Source organism: Callorhinchus milii, unplaced genomic scaffold (genome assembly GCF_018977255.1).
Source record: "Callorhinchus milii isolate IMCB2004 unplaced genomic scaffold, IMCB_Cmil_1.0 Scaffold55, whole genome shotgun sequence".
Classification (NCBI taxonomy): Eukaryota; Metazoa; Chordata; class Chondrichthyes; order Chimaeriformes; family Callorhinchidae; genus Callorhinchus; species Callorhinchus milii.
The window spans coordinates 230,352-257,192 of NW_024704796.1; the positions used below are offsets into that span (position 1 = coordinate 230,352).

Here is a 26,841-nt window from a genome sequence, read left to right on the forward strand (position 1 = left end):
ACAATGGGGATTATCTTCATTGCTCTCTCCTCAGTATCACCTCTAGGGCCCCGACAAGGAGTCCCGAGTCAACTAACACCCCTACATCTCTTATCTTCCCTCTTGGCAAGTTCTATCCTATCCGTGGAGTACGTGCATTCCCTATCTTGCAGACTATGCGTAGGAGCTTGCATTTACTTCTGCCGCCGCATGTCTACTCCCCTTCAGCTGCTACGCCCTGAAACTCTGGAACTCACTCCCTCAATTCCTCCTCCGCCTTGCCGGTGGGAAGTAAGTTCATGCTGCACGGAGCATTCTGGATGTGTCTGACAATGACAAGCCCCCCGCCCCACCGATCACAGTCAGCAGGCTCCACACGCCAATCAAGAAAGCAAAAAATAATAATCCTTGCGTTTGATATAGCGTCTTCAAGACGTCTCAAAGTGCTTGACATTTCACCTGTTGCTGAACTGAATTCAGGTTGTCGTCCCTCCGCCTTGCCCCCTTCCTTCCCCACCTTCAAATCCCACCTAAAGACCTTCTTTTTGATCGTGCTTATGGTCACCAACCCCCTCCCTCTCCCCCCCCGGCTCGGTGTCAGACTCTGCCACTGTCAAGCGCTCCAGGACGCTACCCAGCATGAAGGTTGCTATATAAATGCAAGTTGTTGTTGTTATTGTTGTGGTTCTCTCCTCAGCAGGACTCCACTCACAACTCACCCCATGCAGAATGGTGGGCACAGTCACCAGATCTCCCTCCATCCAATTTGATTGCTAAAAAGTTGAGTGAGGTGTGTCGGCAAGGTCATGCACTGTGTGACAACAGCTCATGACAGCCCATGTCTTTCAAGAGCAAAGGGTGTGGAACAAAGTACACCTGGTGCAGTCAGTCTTTACTTATACACACGTAATGACACAGAGAGACACAGTCTGGAAATCCTGGTGACCTCCGGTGACACCAGCTGATTGTGACACGATCTGCCTTATTTCAAGGTAACAACAGGGGCTCATTAGTTACACAGAACCCAGCGCTGTATCCACACACTGCCCACACCTGAGGCCAAGTCACAAGCCATAAGTGGAATGATCATAATAATAATAATAATCCTTGCATTTCAAATAGTACCTTATCACGTCATTGAGACGTCTCAAAGCGCTTCACAGATTGTACAGTAAAGTGAACTGATTGCGTATTTTGTGGATGAAACGCGGCAGCCAATTGCGCACAGCAGTGTCCCACAGACAATCGTGGATTGAGTGGCCAAATTATCATTATTTTATTATTTATTTATTTTTTTGAAGGGATTATTAACCCCGGAAAGTGATCCGCCAATTGTCTAGCAACCGGGTTCCTGCTTACTGCAGCCTAAACAGAGGTGTGTGGAGTAAGGAATCTTGCCTAAAGTTTTGCCCCACACGAGAATCAAACCCAGGTCATCTCGCTGGCAAGGCGAGCGCACTAACCACTACACTATGGAATTCCAATAATAAGTGAGATTTTGCTGTTCCCAGGTAATCCAGAGGCACACTGAGCCGGACGGGACCCAGGTGTGATCACAGCAACCACACACTATGGGCTAGTGATCTGCAGGAAGATCTCTGGCCCAGGAGAGATGAGACTACAACGTACAACCTACAACGCAGCATTCAAACAGAAGAAACAGCTTGAAGCGTTTTACAGAATTGATTAAATAAATAATCCTTGCATGTGAAATAGTGCCTTTCACGTTGGGAGGAAGTCTCGGATTCCTTCACAGGATGTACTAAAGTGCAGTGATTGTCCAGCTCCCTAGGACATTTTTCCCACATGAAGGGCACTATACAAATGTAATGTATTGTTGTTGTTGTTTATAGGGGAGCAAAATGAAGTTGAAATGTTGTGATAGGGTTAAGCCTGGCAGCTGGCAATGTGCTAGAGAACAATGAGATGAGGAGCCATTTAATTTAAATTTGGATGACGAGAGAATATTAGTGATCTTTAAAGTCAGTTTTTAACTGACTTTCAGCTCAGCTCAGTATAAGCCAGGGATCTGGTCAGCAATAGTACTGGTCTGTATGACTCAAAGGCAGGGCAGAGCACCTCACCGAGGCTGAAAGCCAGACTGGGCTGGGGCCCACACTGGTTGGCACATGTACTGCTTATGCCCCCTTGAGGTTGGTTATGGGGCTTCAGATCCTGAAGTGGATAGTGACCTCCTGGTTAGACAGGGAGTTGGGGGAGACGGAGATGGGAGAGTGTGTGTGAAGAAGAAAAGAGGTAAAAGACAACAACTGTAAAGCTCTCAATACTGCAAATGGCAAAGGTCCACAGAAATCCATGACATGAAGAGAGGTCATTCAACCTACTGTAGTATTGTCAGTAATTTCTCCTCTGATGAAACATCCATTCCTAATTCCAATTCCTTCCTCTTTTCTGAAACTACTAAAATTCTTCTTCTATATTTACTTATCTAGTTTCCATTCAAATGACCTCAATTGACTCTTTTCCAACAGTGCTGGAAACTCATTTGATGAGCTGACAACCTTCTGGGAGAAAATTCTTCCTATATTCCCGTCACACTCACTCCTCTTACATTCATGTCCTCTTGTCCTTGAATCACCCGCAAGCGGAAATAGTTCCGCATTACTTATCCTTTCAAAACATGACCTCCAACTCCGCCATAGCCTCGCCTGTGTTCTAACCTCTGGAATCATCCGCAGGAATCTACACTCCTCTCTCTATCTCTAATATCCTCTCTGTAATACAATGCCCAAAACTACATGTTCCCCATTTGTGGACTTGTCAACGTCTTATAAAGATTATTCATCACTTTTTTGCTTTGTCATATTCTCAATCCAACGTCTCTCCTGACCAGAGGCACTCACCTCTGGTGTCTGTGAGTAAAAGGTCACAAAGTTGTCCGGAAACAGTCCTTCTTTTCCATTTAGATATCCTTCCCACCAACCGTCTTCACCCGTGTCCTATTAACGGAAGATTCAGAAGCTTTGGATTAACAACAACAACAAGTTACATTTGTATAGCGCCTTTCCCATCGGGAGGACGTCCCAAACCGCTGTGAGACTGATCACTGCTGCTTCTCCCATGGGAAGCTTTCCAGTACTGCGATCATGAGCACGTCTCTGCCCTGTGTTGATGATATCCCATATACCTTAAACATCGATTTACATTGCTGTTCCCAGGATTAGTGGGCATCAAGATCAAAGGCATCGTCAGCTGGCTCAATGGCTGTAGTGAACGGCTGTCCATTCAATGGTTTGCACTCGAGCTGGGGGTTAGAATCAAGAGGGTTGGAGGGCAAGGGGGCGTGGGAGAATGACCAAAGGCATGGTCAAAGAGGGAGGTCTTGAGACGGGTCTGGCTACGAAGGACATGGGGCAAAGAGATCCTCAGATGACTTCCAGAGGGTGAGGGCAAAAAGACTGAAGGCCTGACCGCCAATGGTGGGACTGGCAAATGCCCACCGAGTCGAGGGGGTGAGCACAGAAGAAGGGAAGAGCAAGACTGTGGAGGGCTTTGAAGGATCTTAAACTTGATACTCTGGGGGTTGGGGAGCCAGTGAAGCCGGGCGAGAATGGGGGTGATCAGCTCACAGTGCTTGAAGCGGGAGAGGACACATGTGAAGCTCAACATTTATGGTTAAGATTTTATTTTCTTGGAGTAAACATTTAACGCCGGAACTCACACATATAATAGTGCCTTTTACGCAGGAAGAAGGTTTCCAAGCAGTTCAGAGGCGATGAAGGCCAACTCAAGCGGAAAGGGAAACAGACTGGAACGTGAAGGTGTTGATTTTTAAGCTGGGGGGATAGGGAGGGGGAAGGGGGGTGGAGTGGACAATAAGGAGAGAGGACACCATGCAAGAGGATTACGGGAAAGTGTTTGATAGCAGGGGCTAGCGGCTGAAGGCTTGGCCACCAGTGATGGGACAGGAAAGGAGGAATAGACCAGAGTTACAGGAGTAGATGTCACGGGCTGGTGAATATTGCTGTACATGTAGATCAAAGAACAAATTACCTTATTTAACACTAATATAACGTCTCCTCTGTGCAGTTCAAGTTCGTCCTCTGAGGTGCCAATATAGTCAAATATCACTTTGCAGTATTCTTTCTCTGAAAGCAAAGTTGGGTCACGTAAACCTAACAGCAACAATAGTCCTTACATTTGATACTGCGCCTTTCACGCCCAGAGGACGTCTCAAAGTGTTTCACAGGAGTCACTTTAAAGTGGAGTGACTGTGTAGTCTGTAGGCAAAATGGCAGCCAATTTACACCAACAGTTAGATTCGAAGGTGAATGACCAAATTTATTTTTGGTTTCTTTCTCTCCCTAATGATCAATCCTCTCTGCAAGTGCATGGACTGTATTTTACACCTCCCACGATCAGCAGTCGAGCCTTCAGCTTCTCTGACCCTCCTTTCGGAACTCCATCCCACCATCCCTTCACCTCGCTCCTTCGCTTGCCTCCTTCAAGGCCAGTCTCAAGACCCTCCTCTTCGATCGACCTTTGGCCACCCTCCTCCCCCTAAGTTTCCAGCCCTCCACCCATCCTGATCCCAACCCTCAGCTCCGGTCCAATTCCCAGATTGTCCAGCGCCTTGGGAGGTCCTCCCGACGTGAAAGATGCTGTACAAAAGCTCTGCCACCATCTACAGCATCTACTCTGAGTGTAGGGATCACAGCACCATGTGGTGTTGTTGAGAATACGGCCTCTCTCCCCAGCACAGTGTACTGTAGCACCACACCACATTGCTACACCCAGAGAGTGTGTAAAGGCTTTCTACACATTATACACAAGGAGCTTTATTGACTAACCCATTCGGTTTGCAACTACCGCTGTTGCTCTGCCTGCTTTAAGCCGCATCGATCTGAAAGCTTGAATCTGCAAAGTACAAACACAGCTTCACGTTAACACAAAGCTTCAGATTCTTCCCCAGCATAAGAGAGCATTGCTCTGAGCCTCCGCCACACTTGGCACACTTCTGTCACCCAATGTCAACAACCAGAGAGGGTTAGATACAGAGTGAAGTTTACGGCCAGGACTCTCAGCTCAGGAACAGCACCAGTTAGATACAGCTTACACTTGTTAAAGCACCTTTCATTGTAGAATGTCCCAAAGCATTTTTCAGAGCTGGAGTGGGATAGATGGAGGACAGAACAGGATAGAAGTTAAGGGGAAGGTAGGTAAGTGGGAAGTGAGGAGAGTGGAGGGCAGCGAGGGTAGGGGTGGAGGATGGTCAAAGGCGCGGTCGAAGAGGAGGGTCTTGCGACATGCCTTGAAGGAGGCAAGAGAGGGAGTGAGGCGAAGGTAGGTTTTGAAAGCAGAGAGATAGAGAGAGAGTGCAGAGGGATTCAGGGAAAGAGCGCCAGAGAGTAGCAGAACACGCTAGTGGGAGCCAAGAGAATAGCTTCAGTATTACAGAATAAAGCTCACTCTGTATTAAACTCTACACTGTCTGCACTCCACAGTCATCTACGATAAGGATGGCCTCACAGCGAACCTGACTCTGAGCTCCCACGTACAGTACATACAGGTGCATTAGCTGTGGGACTTACCCCTGATGGTATGGTTCATTAGGAAAATACATGGAGCATTTAAGTTACTGAGCTATTACAGAGCTTTACTCAGCAGTTACCTCGCTCGGCTGTTTCAGTTCCAAGGATGAATCGGACAGTCGCGGACAACGTTTGATCGTCTCATCACCAGGCTCCTTTGGTGGACCCTTCCGACTGTAACCTAACACAGGAAGATTAACACACGGAGAATGAGTTATCCACACAATCATACAAGCAATATTTACCTTTCCTTTGCTCTGAGTCACAGCAGCAGCTTGAGAAGGAAAAATGTCACGACTGCAGAAAACCCTTAGAGATATTCATGTCTGTGATGCCACTGTAAATGTCCTCATTAAACCCATGTTCAAAATACAGAACCCACAATGTGTGAGTGTTGTGTGGGCCCCACCTTCTGAGCCAAGCTGATCACTGCCTGATGCCACAAGAGGGAATGATATTGGTCTTGAGAAACAGAGACCCTGGGCACAGAACACCAGTGAGTCTGGAAAGAAGCAGAGAGAAAATGGGATGAATTATGAAGCAATGGTTGGGCAAGCTTGTGGTTTAGAAAGCTGTAGAATGCAGAAGGAAGAAAAGGCTGGGGGAGTGGAAAAACTCAACCGTCCTGACGTCCTGTCAAAGAACGAGGAGGAGATGATGGAGTGAGCAGTGATTTCAACGCAATGGGGGGGAGAGAGTGTGGGGCAGAGGATTTGGGGTCTGGAACATCAGAGGAGAAAGTTCAGAGGAGTAACAACCAGAGTAGTATCAATAACTAGACAATAAAGATGGTGATAGAGGGAGAGAAATGGCCAGAGAATCCATCTTTTTGTGTGTCCTGTCCAAGAGGAAGAGACAATTGGAAAAGCCATCAGGTATGGAAAAAAAGAACACACAATTTTGTTGAAAACTTATCTGTCAATGAATTGTCAATGCACTTTAGAGTACTTTAGAGTAATTACAGATCTGGAGTGAGTGTGTTTGTCGTTAAGCAGAGCAGCTAACACAGCAAAGACCCACACACAAAACATAGGGGTAGGGGTAGTTGGTCAGGACACCAGGAGAAACAATCTCTCTTCCAAAAGTGTTATAGGAACTTTAACGTTCACCTGAATAGGCAGTCGGAACCTATATTTAACACTGACCTGAAGGATACCACCATCTACACAGCACTCCCCCAGCACTGCACTGGAGGGTCAACTCAACCTGTGAGTTCGGGTCATAACATTAGGTGGGAGTAGTGCTAAGGTTGCGAAGTGCTTGGGCTTTTTCAGAGAGCAAATTGTTGTGATGAAAGAGAAGTGAGTTACGAAAGAGGAAATCAATCTGATAAGCAACAGCAGGGATGTGAGACCTCAAGTGAGGCAATGAGACTACGGGTTAGTTAGTAGATGCAGGAGTTATCGAGATGAGATCACAGGATAGGTTTGGATGAAGAAAGCCCATCTGATCTCATTCTTTCAGAATACCCAGCCTAACAACTCCCCCCACCCCCACCTGAGCATCACAAGCTATTGTCTTATCAGAGGAAACAGGTCACCTCAAACAGGACTACAACGCACACACACAGATACACAGACACACACAGAGTTAATAGTGACAGTGGCTGACTGGTCACAGATTGGATACCATCACTGTGCTGGAGTTCAATGACAAAGTTGGAAGGGAAGGCCCCAGATTTTTCATTTTTTCTCCCCAGCCACCAGCCGTCCTCCAACTGCAGGAGAGAGATAAACATTAACATGAGACAGAGGCTCGACACCTTGGAGCTGAGCTGGCTGCCAGGTAACATGGTTGGCAACGGAATGTCAGAATCAAGTCAACCCATTGTGGCGGTCTCTAGTCCGGTTTCCTTGCAAAAGGTTTAGAGGACAAGAGTAGGGAAGTCTTGCTGCAACTGTATGGGGCTTTGGTGTGACCGCACCTGGAGTATTGTGTGCAGTTTTGATCTCCTTATTTAAAAAAGGACATACTTGCCCTCGAGGGGATGCAGCGTAGATTCACTCGGTTAGTTCCTGGGATGAGGGGACTGACCTATGAGGATAGGCTGAGTAAACTAGGGCTGTATTCTCTAGAGTACAGAAGAATTAGGGGGGATCTTATTGAAACATATAAGATTCTTAAAGGGCTTAAAGTAGTCACTGTGGGTCTGTTTCCCCTGGTAGGAGAGTCTATAACCAGGGGTCACAGTTTTAAAATTAAGGGCCTTTTAGAACAGAGTTGAGGAAACATTTCTTCACTCAGAGGGTAGTGAATTTATGGAATTCACTCCCCCAGAAGGCTGTAGATGCTCAGTCCTTGAACATTTTCAAGGCTGAGACTGATAGATTTTAAAAAAATAGAGGGATTGGGGGATATGGGGATAGAACAGGTAATTAGAGTTAGGTCTGAAGATCAGCCATGATCATATTGAATGGCAGGGCAGGCTCGAGGGGCCGAATGGCCTACTCCTGCTCCTAATTCTTATGTTTCTGAGCCAGGCGGGTCTGCAGCATTCCAGAGCACTGTTGATGACAACACAGCCCAGCCTGGCTCATCGGCAGGACTTGGAGGGATAGACCAGTCACTTGCAGACTTAAACCAGGCTCCCACAGATCTCACCCTCGCTCTCTGGACTTTTCTCAAACTTTGGCAATCAGCGATCCCAGTAACAAATCAATAATCTGCGCACGTGATGCAACGTCGCAAGGGACGTTGTGTATTTTGTAGGCGACCAATTTTATTTGGGAGATTGTTGGCCAGGTCATTTGGGGAAAGAAATTCTCTTCTTTTTCGTATAATGAGGTGGGATCTTTAACAGGCAGTTTAACATCTCATCCAAAAGACAGAACCATCAACAATTCAGCACATCACCCTCTGGCACTACATTAGTGTCCCCCTAAACTATATGAATTCAAAGTCATGACGCGGGGCTTGAACCCACAAGGTTTCTGACTTGAAGGTGAGAGTGAGTCCTATCAATCGAGCCTGGCTGGCACAATTGAAGCAATAAATAAAAACAGAAGTCGCTGGGAACACTCAGCAGATTAGGCATCAGTGGAGAAAGTGAGTTAATGATTCAGGTCGCTGACCTTTCGTCAAAACCAATACAGCCATGTCAGCTGCCTAAGGGCTCAAATTGTCCAGCTTGGTTGGACAGTAGGCTCAATTGGACAGTTGACACTGGCATTGCCCTGTGCACAGTCAGACCTGTGGGTGTCTGGCATACCTCCCCCAACACCTCGATGATGTCTCCCATGGTGAGCTGCAGCTCGTCAGGCCTTTCGGCCGTGTAGGAGAAGATCACCTCACACCAGCGCTGCCGCCTCCTCTTCTCACGGTTCTCTGCAAAGACAGACAACAGACCCCAGGTCAGACTTTCTCAGTTTGGTTTGGAGACTCTTAAACACGGAGATGGGTTTCCGCATGTGTCAGACCCCTGGTTGACCAAAAAAAACAGGACTGAGCTGCTTGGTCTTGATGCTGTGACCATCAGCCTGGCAGTGGGTGAAGTTTTGGGAAGAATATTTGCTGAGAAGCCAAGAGGGAATGGGGTGATGGTGAGGCTGCCAAAAATCACCAAGAAAGAGTAGTTCCTAAGTAGGTGCTGAGCTATCTCCTGGCTGTGTGTCTGGTGTGAGCCTGTGTCTAGCGTGAGCCTGTTTGTGGTGTGCAGGTGTGCAGCTCAGCCAAGTTATGAAACTCAACCGTGAATTCTCTATAACACATTGCTGTGACTTCCTGTTAGATGTTAAAGGTTAGAATTCATAGAGCAGCAGCGAGAAGATTGGAAACACACAGACTGACTCCCACTCACACACATAGCACGTCTCATGCACCTCCAGCACCTCAGACACACACACAAACTCACGCAGCCTGTCTTACACACACACTCGCACATACATCCCAACTCACAAGTGGAGTCCTGTAAGTGGGGTCTGCTTGAAGTTGAACTTGCTCCAAGGTGACATGTTTGGCAACGGAATGTTGAAATCAAGCCCACCCTCTGTGGCAGTCTCGGTCGGCCGGTTCCTGAGCCAGACTGGGCCACAGTATTCCAGGGCGCTGCTGATGGCAGCACAGCCAGCCTTATCAGCAGGACCTGGAAGGGCTGACTGGTGACTGAGAGCAGGGAATTCTCTCCACTCAGTTCCTGTTAACCAAGGCCAAAGCCCTAATGAGTAGGATGATCCTTGCTGGCTGGAGAGCAATATCAGTGGCGAGCGAGGTGGTTTTAGCTGGTTAGACTCCAGCAGTCACCCCAACGCACACTCTGGGGTCTCCAAGCCTTGGCTCTTGCCAAACTGTGCCTAATATTTTTCTGGAATTAAGTAAACAGGATGAGAATGCGCATTCCATTCCATCAATCTATCTCTGGGATTTCCATGGGTAGGTGGGATGCGTGGAATTCTCGGTTTGGTTTGGATATTCTTAAGCACAGAGATGGGTTTCCGTGTTTGTGTCAGACACTCGGCCAAAAAGNAAAATCCCAACTCGCACACACAGCCTGACTCACACATTCACACACAAAGCCCGACACCCACTCACACAAACAATCACACACTCGCTCACACACAGCCCGGTTCATACTCAAAGCTCAACTTACACACTCACAACTCACACTCACTCACAAACAGCCTGACTTAAACTCACACAAAGTCTGACTTACACACTCACAGGCAGCCCAGTTCACACACACACACATGGAGCCCAACTCATCCACAGATGCAATCACGTGTACAGAGCCTGGAACACTCTCACAGAGCAGTGTACGTGATAGGAATGACTGTGACCTTTTACTGTGAAGGTGCTAAACCAATGCAGGATTCCTCCTCTTACTGTCAGCAAAACATTGCAAAATGTTTAACATTTGAATGAAAGCAACAACCACAAGAAAATTACATTTATATAGCGTCTTTCACGTCGGTAGGACATCCCAAGCTGCTGAAAGAAGGTTCTAGCTGGTAACTAGATGCTAAAGAGAGTGTGAGTATGTGAGTGAGTGTGTGAGTGAGTGAGGCCTGAGTGAGGTTGAGATGATACAGTACCCTCGCTGTCTGGTGCCAGACCCCCACTCCGTCTCCTAAAACAGCAGCACATGCCCAGCGCCCACTCGCTTGCTGTATTCAGCACCGTCAAACAACACGAGTAAAACACAAATATTGAGACCAGACAGGATATTTTCAAAGTGTCACTTCCTGAGGTGGGTCAGACACCATGCGGCTAGTTTTTTTTTGACCCAAACTCTCAGCGCGGGGTGTAAACCTTCCTGAGATCCCGTGCCACAGAACATCTCTGTACCTGTATCATGTGCTGCAGTCAGTTCCTGCATGTCTGAGCCGAGCCTGTGGGCATCCGCACACCCTGTGGCTGTGGAGAGGGGAGTGGTGGAGGGGGAGAGAGCGCGAATGAGGTAAAGTAATCCTTCCATTTGATATAGCGCCTTATCATGTTGTTAAGATGCCTCAATGGACTTCACAAGATTTACGGTAATGTGGATTGACGGTGTGTTTTCTGGGCATCCATTTTGTGCATAGCAGTGCCCCACAAACAGCCATGGAGTGAGTGACTAATTTTATTTGGGGGATTGTTGGCCAGGAAACCAGGAGAAGCTCCCTTCTCTTTTCGAATAGTGGCATGGGATCTGTAACATGCACCTGAACAGGCAGACGGGAGCTCGGTTTAATGTCTCATCCGAAGGACGGCACCTTCAACAACGCAGCACACCCCCAGCACTGCATTAGGTTGTCAACTTAGACTATGTGATTCCAAGTCCCGGCATGGGGCTTGAACCCACAACCTTCCAACTCAGAGGCGAGAGCACCAGGCTGACACACAGGTATCGCAGCAAGTCCATTGCTGTCCTCACCCAGCGGTCACAGATGTACTTCTGGCCATTGCAGATTGTTTCACACATGGAAGCAGATTATGTCAGAAATTCAAGAGGAAATTGGATGGGTTATGTTGCCGGTGGGGTTATCAGACAGAGAGAACTGGGGTTCAGCGAATGGGACTGATCAGATGATGGTTTCTAGCTTTGTACAATCTTACATTCCCCAAGGTTCTTGCAACGGCTCTCACTAACACAAGCAGCAGACTCCTTTCAGTTATAATAATAATTATCCTTGCATTTGACACAGCGCCTTATCAAGTCGTTGAGACGTCTCGAAGAGCATCACAGGACATACCGTAAAGTGAATTGACTATATTTTTGTGGGCAAAATCTGTTATCTGTTCCCCTAGCAGTAAGTAGGAACCCGGTTCTTAATGGATTCTTAATCGATTGGCAGATCGCTTTTCCAGGGTAATAATCCCTTCAAAATAAATAAAAATAATAAATTGGTCACTCAATCCACGACTGTTTGTGGGACACTGCCGTGCGCAAACGGCTGCTTCGTTTCACCCACAAAATACGCAGTGACTCCACTTTACAGTATATCCTGTGAAGTACTTTGAGACGTCTCGAAGATGTGGTAAGGCATTATATCAAACACGAGGATTATTATTATTGATGATGATTGTTGCTTGTGGCATTAATTAATAAATAAACAGGTTAATGCCTCTGTGGCAAACACTGGCATTGGAGCACAGTGCTTCCTGCTACTTGTTGACAGAAACCCCAGCTACTGCTGATCCATGTAAACACACATCATTATTATACAGCAAAGAGTGATGGGTTATTTCCACCAGCCGGGAGAGTCAGTAAAAAGAGCACACAAATTTCTCTCGGAAGGAATTAAAAGCGATGTCAGAGAAAAAAATATCTTTACAGAGAATGTGAAATGTGAAATTCTCTGCCAATGTCACTGAGTTTACAGATTCTTATAAAAGTAGGAGCGTTGCATTGGCACAGGTGCTGCCCTTCGGATGAGATGCCTGTTGTTCACATGCTTGTTAAAAATCTCACATTAGTATTGGAAAACGGAAGGGTGTTTCCCCGTGTCTCCTGGTCAATAATCCCCAGGTTAATCATTCACCTCATGGCTGGTTGTGAAACCTTGATGCTCGCTAATTAAAAAAAAGTTACTGCAGGAGAGTGCTTCAAATCATTAAAGGCTCTTAAAATCGCAGGGTTTTATGATTCTATGTGGAGAAGCTTCAGTGCCACACAGTGGTACCATATTGGCATTGCATCGTCAATCCTTCTCACTGTGAAGAGCTACAGAGATGCCAACAACGGCAGGACATGGCAGAAACCTCGGACTCCAGACTGCTGTCAGGTATGTTTTGGACATAGAATTTAGTAGTGTTTTATAACAAGCTCCTTGTGATAATGATCAAGCATTACGAACTTCAACTAAAGTCACCCCAAGACAGCAGCAAAATGTGGAGCAAAAAACCGTAGGCTTTGCCATATTTAGAAGCTGAGAGATAATGTTGCCTTGAGGACACAAGAGCATCAAAGTTATATTTTATTGCACTGCGTTCATCTTCAGGCGTATATTTTAACACTTATCTTATGAGACTAACTTTTTTTGCTGAGGGGAAAATCCCGTTCTGAATTTTGTATGTGCCAGAGGTTACTTTGGTGCATAACGTCACGCACATGCACACAACTTGATTTCGCTGTGTTAAAAATCCAGCCTTGTGCCATTGATCACTTTTTTCTATCAGTTCACACCCAGTTTACAGAGAGAACTTTATTGTGGATCTAACACGTGTTGTGCCTGAGTGCTGAATGGGGCAGTGCAGAGGGAGTCCTGTAGCTCAGTGGTTAGAGCACTCGCTTTGCAAGTGAGACACCTGGGTTCAACTCCAGGCAGAAACCTTGGGCAAATTTCCTTACTCCACACAGAGCCTAATAATAATCTCTCCAAACAAACAATAATAAATTGGTCTCACCAACTACATTGGACTCTCTTTATGTGTTCTGGCCGACAAGCTTCCAGATGTATTGGACGTTCACTTCATGGCTATGTGTGGGGTCTCGCTGTGTCAATGTAAATGTTGTATAAAGAGCCATGAAGGGAACTGGAGTATTGCTGACTGGGGCACAGGGAGGAATTCCCTTCTTCTTTCCAATTGTATCACAGAATCTTTAAGGTCCACCTGAACAGACGGCATCTGAATCTCAACCAAAGGACATCTAGCAAGTAGTACTTCTCCAGCAATGCAGCAGCCTATACTCCGAGGTTACATCCAAATATATTTGTCCCTACAATATTTTGGTCACAGAGTTCTGACGAAGGGTCATCGACTTGAAACGTTAACTCACTTCTGACTCAGAGGCGAGAGTGCTACCACTGATCCAAGCTGACACACTATCTGATCTTGCCAACTGTCTATCTAACTGGAGAGGCACTTCTTTGTTTATATTCCAGATTGCTCGATTATAAAGTCCAGTTTTATAAAAAGGCCCTAAGCCTCAATGATTATGTTGTGCAACTAAGAATTAGAATTGAACAATTTTTGGACTTGGAGCGCAGGATTCCTTTGCTCATTTCCCTTCCTTGAAACCCGTCTCAAGACCCTCCTCTTTGAACATGCCTTTGGTCACCCTCCTACCCCTACCCTCCACCCCTCCTGATCCCAACCACCAGCTCGGGTGTAGATCCCTGACTGTCCAGCGCCTTGGGACGTCCTCCTGATGTGGAAGGCACTGTACAAATGTAATTTGTTGGAGTTGTTGTTGGCATTTCCCTTTTAGATCCTATTCCTATACACTATTCTTGTCTTCAAAATTATATTCCTTCTCATTCTGCCAACGTTTCGACCTCTCGCTTTATCTGTCTATTTCTCTTTGCCATTTCAAAACACCTGCCAGCATTATGTCTTCCTTCAGTAAAAACTGACAAACATTGCCTTATATTTTTGTATCCACATCATTTATGTACTGTGTATCGGGTGAAAAGCTGGAACCTCTGGTGAGACACCACTCATCACTGCCGGGCATTATATCCATCAATCCTTTTTTACCTATTACCAAGTTGTTCAGTCAACAACAACAATAAATTACATTTATCTAGTGCCCTTCACTCAGGGGTAGTGTCTTAGTTGGTTTGTCTCAAGTCAGTGGAGAGGGTTTAATAGCATTTGTTAATCTTTTAATGGAATGTGTTCAGAAATACCACAATTTAGCAATTTTGACCTCAGAGTAATGTTATTCTTTTTAGCCAGATCCAGAGTGTCTATAAATAGGCACCTTTATGCACAGAATTTTAGAGAATGTGGTCAATCTGGTTTGTCCCGTGCACACATGACTCAGCCACCCCTTGCTAACAATAAGAGGCAAAATACATTGGCATGGAACAATGTGGAATGTGTCTAAAAGGAAAGATGATACACACAACACAATCCTGTTCTGCTCAAGGCAGCTTTCCTTCCCATTGTAAGAAGATCATTTGCAGAATTGGTAAAACGATTAGCAAATAGTGGATCTTGCATGTCCCTGGATGTGTCTCAGGCTGAAGCTCCAGACCTCTGGTAGGATTGCATTCCCTTTCCTGATTACTGTGAAGTCATATCGTATCCAAATGAGGTTCCTGGCAGGAGCTCAGTGTCTGAGAAGGGTCAGTTAGAGAGAATGGCCGCATCTGCGAACTTGCAGGAATCGCGCAATTTTTTTTCGAATCCTTGGAATGTTCCATTGCAGATTGGTGGACTTGGTCACTGAGCTAACGCAATACTGGGGCAGAAACCGGCTGTTAGATTTTCCAGCTTCCTGGGTAGTTGGGAAGGTTAGGAGCCATTAGTATGATATTGGTATCAATCCCAAGACAGCGGCAAAATGTGGAGCAAAAAACCGTAGGCCTTGCCATATTTAGAAGCTGAGAGATAATGTTGCCTTGAGGACACAAGAGCATCAAAGTTATATTTTATTGCACTACGTTCATCTTCAGGCGTATATTTTAACACTTATCTTATGAGACTAACTTTTTTTGCTGAGGGGAAAATCCTGTTCTGAATTTTGTATGTGCCAGAGGTTACTTTGGTGCATAACGTCACGCACATGCACACAACTTGATTTCGCTGTGTTAAAAATCCAGCCTTGTGCCATTGATCACTTTTTTCTACCAGTTCACACCCAGTTTACAGAGAGAACTTTATTGTGGATCTAACACGTGTTGTGCCTGAGTGCTGAATGGGGCAGTGCAGAGGGAGTCCTGTAGCTCAGTGGTTAGAGCACTCGCTTTGCAAGTGAGAGACCTGAGTTCAATTCCAGGCAGAGGGCGAAACCTTGGGCAAGTTTCCTTACTCCACACAGAGCCTAATAATAATCCCTCCAAAAAAAAACCAAAAACAATAATAAAAATTGGTCATTTTCAATCTACGACTGTTTGTGGGACATTGTTGTGCGCAATTGGCTGCCGTGTTCGCCCACAAATATACAGTCAATTCACTTTACAGTGTGTTCTGTGAAGCTCTTTGGGACGTCCTCCCGACGTGAAAAGCGCTATACCAAATGCAAGGATTATTATTATTATTATTATATCAAATGCAAGGATTATTATTATTACTCTGTATCTAATCTATCGCTGACAAGGGGGAGGTGATACGTTTCTCAGCGCTGATCTTCAAGGTAATTAGGGAAAGTCTGACAGTTGTCTCAGTGAGAAGAAGGCTCTCAGTGTCCTCACTCAAACCCAAACCCAGAGTAAAAGCTGGACTTACTCGATCGCACTGACCGGGGCTGCGTCTGGCTCGTGTCACCGAGGAAACGAGATGGAATCTCCTGTAAACATAGACAGGTTCAGTGTCAGACTGTGGGTACAGAGGTGAAGGTGAACAAAGTTATACTTCAACAAACTGACGCTGGGATCCACTCGAGTGGGTTTGATTCCCGTTTTGATCGAGGTATTTAGGATCGTTAAAGGCTTGAGAGGGAGATGAGAATTTGTTTTACACCACGATCTGGAATGCACTGCCTGAATGGGTGGTGGAAGCAGATGCAAATAATAACTTTCAAAAGGGAATTGGTTATTTACTTGAAAAGGAAAAAAATTGCAAGGCTATTGGGAAATAGTGAGTGGGAATAATTGAATAGCTCTTTCCAAGAGACGGCACAGGAACAAAGAGCCTCCTTCTGTAAGATTCTACGATTCTAAACTGAAGTGACGTTTCCCCCTGGTGATGGGACAGGACTTTACAATTAGGGTGAAAGTGGGAGAGGACCAAAGTCGGGTTAAATTTCTTCTCACAGAGATTGGTAAAGATTTGGGACACATTGTCCCCAAAATCCAGAGATGAGAAATCAGTTGAGATTTCATAGATGAACTAGATATTTGAAGAGTAAAATATTGAAGGACATGGCATGCAGGCAGGATGGGATTAGAGCAGGTTCGTGCTACTTGGGCTGGGAAGTGGCAGAGGAGACTCGATGAGCCAAATGGCTTCTCCTGTTCCTAATCACCCACGTTCCTATACATGTTTGTGTTTCCATTTCTACAGGAATCAGGCAATCTATCCTTCCAAGGCACCAACATAAATCATTTAATCTAAACTGACAATCCAACAGAGTGCTGGGGTTTGCTCCACTTGTCGGCCTGTTCAGGAGGACGTTAAAAATCCCGTGGCGCTGTGCGAAAAGAGAAGGGAGTTTCTCATGGTGTCCTGGCCAACAATACCCCAAACAAAACTGGTCACTCAGTCCATTGGCTGTTTGTGGGACATTGCTGTGTTCAAATTGGCTGCTGCATTCGCCCGCAAGATACACAATCACTACACTTTACAGTGAATTCTGTGAAGCGCTTTGTGGCATTCTCCAATTGTGAAAGGCTGTACCAAATTTGAGGATTATTATATTATTATAGGTAGTTAAACAAACTCCAAGCCACCACTAGCACAAGAGCATTGTTTAATATCCTCCTGTCCACTACACTGCCTGCAACGGTGTAAAGGGCAGATTAGGCTCCCAATCAAGTGGTATGATTGACAAGGCCAGGAAAAGACAGCCGATCTCTGTGAGTGGATGAGTTATTCATCTGTTAACAAGAGCAGACCGAGCCCATTCCTACCTGTGAGCTGTTCATGTCCAAACCTGAGAGCAGCCCTGCCCAGAGGGACAGGAATGCTGGGCATGTTGTGTTAGTTCAGGAGTGATTCCGAGAGAGAGACTGAGAGAGAAAGAGAGAGAGACTGAAAGAGAGAAATTGAGAGAGAGACTGAGGGAGATATACTGAGGGAGAGAGAGAGAGTGAGACTGTGAGAGAGACTGAGGGAACTAGAGATTGAGAGAGAGAGAGAGAGAGAGAGAGAATGCCTCTGTCGCTCTTTCGCTCTCTCTCTCATTTTCTCAGTCTCTTTCTCTCTGTCTGATTGCAACAACACAACCATTCAGAAGCTGTGTGTGCCAGGAGTGGTTTCAGAACATCCTTTAAACAGAGCAAGGTTTAACGATCATGTATTTCTTTAACTGTTTGTGAATCTAACCCATCACTGTAACTCTCCAATTCACCAGCATCCAGCAAAGGGCCACATCTCCAGCATTGAGTTATGGATCCATCTATTTCAGCCAATACAAAGAACATTCTAGGTATCTATTTTCTGTCATAAGGCATCATTTTGAGGATGGACGTTTGAAGTTAACCCGCCTTGTGTGTCAGTGTGATCTCTGAAACCAGAGAGACTCCGGGGTGACCATAGCTCTAATTGTCCTTCCCATTCATGTCCATCTGTGTTCCGCTTTGAGCAAAAATGCATTGTTGGAAGTGCTGTCTGTCAGATGAAACATTAATCCAAGATCTCATCTGCCTGTTCAGGGGGACGTTAAAAATCCAATGACACTATTTGAAAAGAGAAGGGAGTTTCTCTCTCCAAGTGTCCAGGCCACTAATCCCACAGATAAAACTGGTCATTTACTTTGTGACTGTTTGTGGGATGTTATCTGCCGTGTTCACCTGACATATACACAGTCACTATGCTCTACAGTAAATCCTGTGAAGTGCTTTGAATGCTTCGATGACATGAGAAGGAGCTATACCAAATGCAAGTGTTATTATTTATTTAATCCACCGTCGCTGTCAGTGTTAATCCATGGTCATTTAGTGCTAATTCACAGCACCTGACCTGCTCCTTCCAGGATGCAGATTAGCCCTGAGCGACTGTGCAGGAGTATTGAGGGAGCAGTGTTCCCAGGACAGGTACAGGATGGGTTAGAACCAAAATGCTCATTTAACATCAAATGCTGTATCTCCCTGGAGGGTTGGGTCGTCCCTGTAAACTTACTGTGTGTGAAATTACTCCTGGCAGCCTCCACACAGCAACTAGTGGGTGTGGGCACACACACATCAAAGCTAATTTGGCACAGATTTCAGAAGAGCAGTATTTAATCATTTAGTCTGTTTGCAATCTCGAGATTTTGTTTTGTCCCTAATATCGCCTTAGCCCGAATGGGCTACTCCTGTTCTTATGTTTTTATGACCTCGAGGGAGAGAGTATGCATTGCATTTTAATATATGAGAATTTCCATGTGTAGGTGGATGCATGGAACTCCACCTGGCTTGCATACTTGTGACAGGTTTCTTCATGTGTCAGACTCTTTCTTCCCCTCCCCTCCCTTCTCCCCCCCCCGACCCCAGCTCGGGTCTGAAATGCTGTACACTGTCCAGTGCCTTGGGACATCCTCCCAACATGAAAGGTGCTATACAAATGTAATCTTGTTGTTGTTGTCTATGACTATTAGGTAGAATAAAGATAGAGTAAATCTCGTGAATTCCAAAGTGTATGATAATAGTAATAATAATTGCATTTGATATAGCACCTTATCACATCTTCTAAACGTCTCAAAGAGCTTCACAGAATATACTGTAAAGTGAATTGATTGTATATTTTGTGGGTGAAATAGGAGTCTAACCAGCTAAACCACTCAGCTAGCCATTGATATTGTGGCCTGGCAAGCTTGTCTTCCTGCTGCTTGTCCAGCCAGGACCACTCTGTCATTCGCTTGCAGCATTAACAGGATCTGAGTAGGAAGAATCCTTGCCCCCAGTGACTGGTCTGTCCCTCCAAGTCCTATTGATGAGCCAGGCTGGAGTACTACCTACACCGCCTGGCTCACAAACTCGACTACAGAGACTGCCACGGAGGGCTGACTTGATTCTGACATTCCTTGGCTAAGCCTGTCACCTTGAGGCCAGTTCACCTCCAAAGAAGCCTCACTTATCTCCCCGCCCAAAGAGGAAAGTCACTAGTTGGTTATTTGTCATTTCTGTTTTCAGAAACTGTCTAAAAGTAAATCTTTGCCTGTGCTTTTGGTCACCATCTGGCTACTCTTCCTGCTCAGGTGGGATATACTGCTCAGTCTCCCACTCTGTCTTTTTTTTTCCTTGCATTTGATATAGCGCTTTTCACGTCGGGAGGACGTCCCAAAGCACTTCACAGAACACACTGTAAAGTGAATTGACTGTATATTTATGGGCGAACGCGGCAGCCAATTGCGCACAACAATGTCCCACAAACAGTCGTAGATTGAAATTTATTATTGTTTTTGGTTTTGGAGGGATTATTATTAGGTGTGTGGAGTAAGGAAACTTGCCCAAGGTTTCGCCCTCTGCCTGGAATTGAACTCAGGTCTCTCGCTTGCAAAGCGAGTGCTCTAACCATTGAGCTACAGGGCAGGTCTTTGTGAAGTGCTTGATGTCCTTCCAGCGTCCTCCAGTGTTATCCTGTGAAGCCAGGCGGTGTAGGTAGTACTCCAGCCTGGCTCATCAATAGGACTTGGAGGGACAAGACCAGTCACTGGGGGCAAGGATTCTTCCCACTCAGATCCTGAAAGGCACTAAAGAAATGTAATTTTGTTGTTGATATATTTTCCTGTGTGATAAACAACCTTGTTTGTTGTCTGGTGCATTACTCTGTGGTTGCAATAGTTTCACTATAATTAAGAGCAACGACAACCACAATTGTGAGTTGCTCTCGCCCTGTAACTCACTGTCCTGCCATCACACCTATACATTTACTGTCTCTCTGTGCAGTGTGCATTGCTGTTTCTTACACAGTATTGTATAAGACTGGGCAAAATGTTGGTCAAGTTTCCTCACTCCACACGTCTCTGTTTACCTAGCAGTTAGTAGGAACCTGGTTGGTAGTCGATTGGTGGATCGCTTTTCTAGGGGTAATAATCCCTTCAAAAATAAATTTAAAAATATAATAATTTGATTGCTCAATCCATGACTGTTTGTGGGACGCTGCTGTGCTCAGTTGGCTGCCAAGTTTCTCCCATAAAGTATACAGTCAATTCACTTTGCAGTGTATCCTGTGAAGCGCTTTGAGATGTCTCGAAAACGTGATGAGGCGCTATATCAAATGCGAGGATTATTATATTATATTGCCACATAAAGATGAATAAATGAGAGATTTTGCCTAAATGTCTCAGGGAGTAAGAACACTGCAGGGTATGGTTCTGAGCCTGGGAGGGGGCGGGAGTTGGGGGTTCATTGTTGGAGGTGTGGTCCTCTGTATGAGACATTAAACTGAGGTCTCACCTGTTCGGGTGGACTTTAAAGATCCCATCTCAATATTCAAAAAGAGAATGAAGTTTCTCTCTCCCAGGTTCCAAGCCAACAATCCACTCAATAAAATTGGTCGCTCAGTCCACAGCTATTTGTGGGACATTCTTGTGCCGCTTTCACCCGGAAAATACAGTCACTTCACTTTACAGTGCTATCCTGTGAAGCGCTTGGAGACGTCTCGCAGATGTGAAAATGCTCTGTATCAAATATAACGATGATTATTATAATAATTTTAGAAGGAATCAGACTCATTTGCGAATTGGATGGATGTCTCGCAGGTCATTGGGTTTCACACTACGCTATTTAGCTAATTCAAACCCAACAGCTGGATTTGGGTTCCCTGGGGTCAGTGTGAGCGGGACGTGACTTGACCCCATTAGCCACAGAGGGTCTGGCCTCACTTCACTCACCTTGATGAACTTGGAGGGGAATCGTCCCCATTTGCCGTCCAGCTCACCGTACCACCAGCCTTCCTGATCCGTTTGCCTTGCATTTGTTATCACTTCCCCAACGCGAAGGTTCAATTCACCTGTCTTCTGGGTCTCAAAGTCATTCACAACAATGATGGTCACTAGGGAGAGAGAGAAATGAACAAAATGGCCGAGTCCTGTGACAGCAGGAAAAAGGTGACTCTTGCACAATGTACAAATAGCAGAGAGCTGTTCATGCACTAAATGTTTCACCCACAAAATATGCAGATTTTCACTTTGCAGTGTATTCTGTGAAGCACTTTGCGACGTCTTGAAGACGTGATCAGGCGCTATATCAAATGTAAGGATCATTATTATTAAACACATTCCTCCACAACAGGGTAACTGAGGTGTCATGCTTAACAGAAGCTGCTCCAGTGTGGAGGCCAGTCAAACACATGACTCATCTTTGATGGCTGTATTTTTTTGGCTATTGTTGGTAATCCAAGGAGATAATCAGGCTTTCCAATTTGGATAGCTGTCCCCGTTGCTGGGGAGATTGAATTTGTCTAAATTTGATGAGAGCTTCAAGGTGGGCTCTTCAACGTCCACCTTATCGACCAGATGGGAACTTCAGTTTAATGTCTGATCAGAAAAGATGACATATCTCACAAAGGGGCATTCCATCAGCACTGTGAGCTCAAGCAGCACTGCAACCCATAGCCTTCTGCCCCAGGGGCCACGTTATAACTAACTGAGCAAATGTACAAACTACAAGTTAAACTTGTAACAAAGTGGTTAGAGCCCTCGGCTCGCAAGCGAGAGGACTTAGGTTTGATTCCCGGGCAGGGAGAAATGTTGGGCAAGTTTACTTACTCCACACCCCTGTTTACCTAGCAGTATGTAGGAACTTGGAGGTTAATCAATTCCAGGGATAATAATCCCTTCAAAATAGTAATAATAATTTGGTCACTAAATCCACGACTGTTTGTGGGACACTGCTGTGCGCATTTGGCTGCCACGATTCACCCACAAAATATACAGTCAATTCACTTTACAGTATTTTCTTTATATTCTGTGAAGCTCTTTGAGACGTCTCGTAGACATGATAAGCTGCTATATCAAATGCAAGGTTTATTATTATTACTACTATTATTAAATACACCAGCAGATTGTTACAGAGCACCACAAAGCACCTCTCAGGCACTGTTTAAATCTAGCGTCACAAGCCTTGGAAATGTTAATCACACAGGATTTCAATTCTTTGAGTGTCAACTTGGCCCAATTCAACGATTATTATTGTACCATCTTAACAATATTCTACGACATTAATTATTGATCAGAACCCACCAGCCAAGGAGTTCAGCAATGGCCTGGCCAGACTGAGGGTGACTGACAGACTGGCCCAGATTCAGGGTGTGAGACTAAGAGGCACTGCTCAGACCGAGGGTGAAGAAGCAAAGTGTCTCAGGCACCAGAGTTCCTGAGGATTCCAGGGCTGAGCCCATTTGAAGAAACACACAGCTGCATGGCAAGTGTAAAAAGACTCGATTGAAGCAAAACAATGTCAACAAGATCTGTCTCAGGCCCCAGCCTGCGCAGGCAGTGCATTACCACAGCCACCAAAACAACCTTTACTAATTATCACACGAATCATGGTTAAATCTCGTTGCAATCTGATAGAAAGGCAGGACAAAACCTCTACCGATTCAGACATGTTTAAGCCCTTTGCCGGGCACGATTATTGATGATAATAATAATGATGATAACCATAATCCTTGCATTAAAAGAACACACTCAGTTTCGTTGTAGAGCACTTTGTTCTGCAAAAATGTAATTAAAAATTAATATGGAATTAAGCCAAGACACCACAGCTCTTTCTGTAGAGTGTTTAGTACCTTGTATCTCCTCCAGGTCATTGAGGATATAGTCTCAATACCTCTCGACCTCTCCTCAGTTCAGGTGTACCTTTTGCACTTTGTTGCAGTCTTACTCACTACCTGATTTTCTTGGCCAGTTGGACCGCTTACCCATGGTTGTTCCTCTTCTCCGGAGGATCAGCACGGCTCCCAACACAACGGCATTTCCAAAGCACTGCTCAGGGTACGGGATGCAAGTCAAAACTGGACTGAAAAGTTCCGCAACTGACTGCACTATAGAGCATTTCTTGCAAAACAACCAGATAGAAAGTGTGACGTGGGATGTGCCTGGAGGCAGCTGCACAAACAGGTGAGACAGGTTTAGGGAAACCTGTAGCCAGCTTAAAATTGTCGTTGCCTGGCTGATACTGTCTTCAAAACAGACAGAACATGTCTCGAGTCTCTCAAGACACCCAGCAACCCCCAAGCAGCTCAGCCCCCAATGTTCCGTCCAGTTTGCACTTGTTGGCGTAAATATTTAAGGTATTTCTTGATAGATTTTTAATTACGAAATCTGAATGGAGGGCGGGGAGAGAGAAATAGTTCCTGTTATCTGGGAAGAGAATTACGATTTTGAGGAGAGAGGAGGTCAGAGAGGTCGGGGTGCAGAGGAGTGGAGGGATTTGAAGACAAGGGTGAGGATCTTGAAGTTGATCCACTCTGGGCCAGGCAGCCAGTGCAGTCTGGCCAGGACGGGAGGGATCGGGGAGCGGAGTTTCGTGCGGGTGAGAGTGCGGGCGGCAGAGTTTGAATGATCTGGATTTTATGGATGGTAGTGGATGGGAGACCGGCGAGAAGGGCGTTAGAGTAGTCCAGCCGGGAGGTGACAAAGGCATGGACAGGGTTTCAGCGGCTTTCGGAGTCCTGTAGCTCAGTGGTTAGAGCACTCGCTTTGCAAGCAAGAGACCTGAGTTCAATTCCAGGCAGAGGGCGAAACCTTGGGCAAGTTTCCTTACTCCACACAGAGCCTAATAATAATCCTCCAAAACCAAAAACAATAATAAATTGGTCATTTTCAATCTACGACTGTTTGTGGGACATTGCTGTGCGCAATTGGCTGCCGCGTTCGCCCACAAATATACAGTCAATTCACTTTACAGTGTGTTCTGTGAAGCGCTTTGGGACGTCCTCCCGACGTGAAAAACGCTATATCAAATGCAAGATTATTATTATTATCATTATTAGAGGTATTGGCGGAGACGGATGATGTGTCGGAGGTGGAAGAAAGCGGTGCTGGTGAGGGACCGGATGTGGAGGTGGAAGGATAATTGGGGGGTGAACCTGACTCCTAGGTCGTGTACGGGTTCGGAGAGTTTTAGGGGGAGGTCGGGTAGGTGGAGGAGGTGAGAAACTTGAGATTTTAGATGTTGATGAGAGCCAAAGAGTATGGCTTCCGTCTTGTCAACGTTCATCTGAAGGAAATTTGCGCTCATCCAGCCCCTGAGATCTGACAGGCAGAACAGGGGGTCACAAAGAGAGGTGGAAAAATAGAGTTGGGTGTCATCTGCATACATGTGAAAATGTACCTCATGTCTGCGGATGACATCCCCAAGAGGGAGCATGTAGATCAGAAAGAGGAGCGGGCCAAGGATGGATCCTTGGGGTACCCGCAGGTGACCGGGTGAGAGTGGGAGGAGAAGCCGTTTGTGCAGATGTACTGCTGGCGGTTTGTGAGATAGGACTTGAACCAGATGAGTGCAGTCCCACTGAGGTGGATGACGGAGGAAAGGCGGTGGAGGAGGATGGCGTGATCAACATTGTTGAACGCCGTGGAGAGGTCCAGGAGGACAAGGAGGCAGAGGGAGCCCTGGTCACAGATAGAGAGGATGTCGTTTGTGACTTTCACAAGTGCAGTCTCTGTACTGTGGGCGGAAACTGGACTGGAGGGGTTCAAAGAGAGAGTTGGAGGAGAGGTGTCCCTGAAGTTGATTGGCAACAACGCATTCTAGGACTTTTGCGAGGAAGGACAGGTTAGAAATGGGGCGGTAGTGGCTGGGGTTTGAGGGATCTAGCGAAGGTTTTTTGAGGAGGGGGGTGATGACAGCAGTTTTGAGGGGGCAGGGACTGGTCTGGAGGAGCAGGACTGGTTGATGACATCAGCCAGTAGTGGGCAGAGGAGGGGGAACAGGGTGACCAGCGAGTTGGTGGGGAGAGGGTCGAGGCCGCAGGTGGTGGGTTTCATGGAGGTGATGGTGGGTGAGAGGGAGGAGGGAGAGATGCGGAGGAAGGAATGTAGGATGGGAGTCGTGGTAGGAGCTGATGATAGGGAGGGTAAGGGGGACGGAGAGGTGTTGGTGGTGGGTGACAAGGGGCAGGTGGATGAGGCTGCCTGGCGGACGTTGTGAATTTTGGCTGAAAAGAAGTCCATGACCTCCTCGCACTTGACATTTGATACGAAGATTGAGGAGGCCTGAGGGGGGGCACGGAGGAGGTTGTGGGTCGTGGAAAAAATGATTTTGGGGTTGTGTTTAGCCTCCAAGATGATGTTGGAGTAGAAGGCCGTTTTTGTGCGTGTCAAAGAATGGCGGTCGCTGTGGAAATGCTCGAGCCACAGTTGGCGGTGAACTGCCAGGAATTCCCTTCCTCACTCCCTTCGTCTTATTCCCTCTTCCTATTTTCAGGTCTCTGCTGAAGACCTTTCTTTTTGACCGTGCCTTTGGTCACCTTCCTCCCCCTCCCCCTCGCTCGGCCCCGGGATCCGTTACTGTGAAGCGCTCTGAGACTCCGTCCGGCGTGGAGGGTGCTATATAAATCCAAGTTGTTGTTGTTAACTGGACATTGCACATTACCCTGACTTGAGGGCACCCTGTAAAATAGACTGTGTTCCTGTGACATTTCCACAGGAATTCTTTAAAAAATATTGTAGAATTAACTCTGTTATCTCCTTTTATGGAGGAATAGAAAAATGACCCATTTCAGGCCCCTACTATCAGCATGAACAGTCAGGTCCAGTTTGCTGGTTTGGTGTCAGATAAGTCCGTCTTTATGCCTTCGGCCCATACATTTTATGATAATTAAGACTAATAATCCTTGCATTTGGTATAACACCTTATTGGGTCATTGAGACATCTCAAAGCACTTTGCAGAATATATTGTAAAGCAGATTGACTATGTATTTGGTGGGTGAAATGTGGCAGCCAATTGTGCAGAGCAGTGTCCCACAAATAGTCGTGGATATGAATAACCAAATTTATTTTGTGAAATTATTACCCTCTGGAAAGCGATCCACCAATGGACTAACAACCGGTTTCCCACTTACTGCGAGGTAAACCAGGCGTGTGGAGTAAGGAAACTTACCTAAGGTTTTGCCCAGCATGGGAATTGAACCCGGGTCCTCTCGCTTGCGAGGTGAGTACTCTAACCACTACGCTATGGGACTCCATGACTAGCAACTAAAATATTTCATATAGAACAACTTGTACAGTCAGCTTCATGTGGATCAAAACCCAAATCCCAGAGATGATAATTCACAGCACCAGCATCAGGATCTATGTAACACTCATGTGACCATACACTGTGTTGTGGGTTTAATCTCTATATTAGGACAGTCTCG

At 46.0% G+C, this 26,841-nt stretch overlaps 1 protein-coding gene across 3 annotated transcripts in view; it reads right to left on the minus strand.

The window, feature by feature from the left end:
* The window catches only part of sh3d21 (SH3 domain containing 21), a 32,914-nt gene extending 9,371 nt beyond the window's left edge, over window positions 1-23,543 (minus strand). For all 3 annotated transcript variants that reach the window (XM_007906771.2, XM_042345505.1, XM_042345504.1), the window contains exons 1-9: window positions 23,400-23,543; window positions 21,370-21,530; window positions 16,122-16,182; window positions 8,740-8,855; window positions 7,161-7,248; window positions 5,612-5,712; window positions 4,791-4,857; window positions 3,994-4,088; window positions 2,844-2,939 (exon numbers count right to left, since the gene is read on the minus strand). In XM_007906771.2, coding sequence (XP_007904962.1) covers window positions 2,844-2,939; window positions 3,994-4,088; window positions 4,791-4,857; window positions 5,612-5,712; window positions 7,161-7,248; window positions 8,740-8,855; window positions 16,122-16,182; window positions 21,370-21,530; window positions 23,400-23,403 — 789 coding nt within the window. In that variant the 5' untranslated portion in view covers window positions 23,404-23,543. The remainder of the gene's footprint in view (window positions 1-2,843; window positions 2,940-3,993; window positions 4,089-4,790; window positions 4,858-5,611; window positions 5,713-7,160; window positions 7,249-8,739; window positions 8,856-16,121; window positions 16,183-21,369; window positions 21,531-23,399) is intronic.
* Between the last annotated feature and the right edge of the window lie 3,298 nt (window positions 23,544-26,841).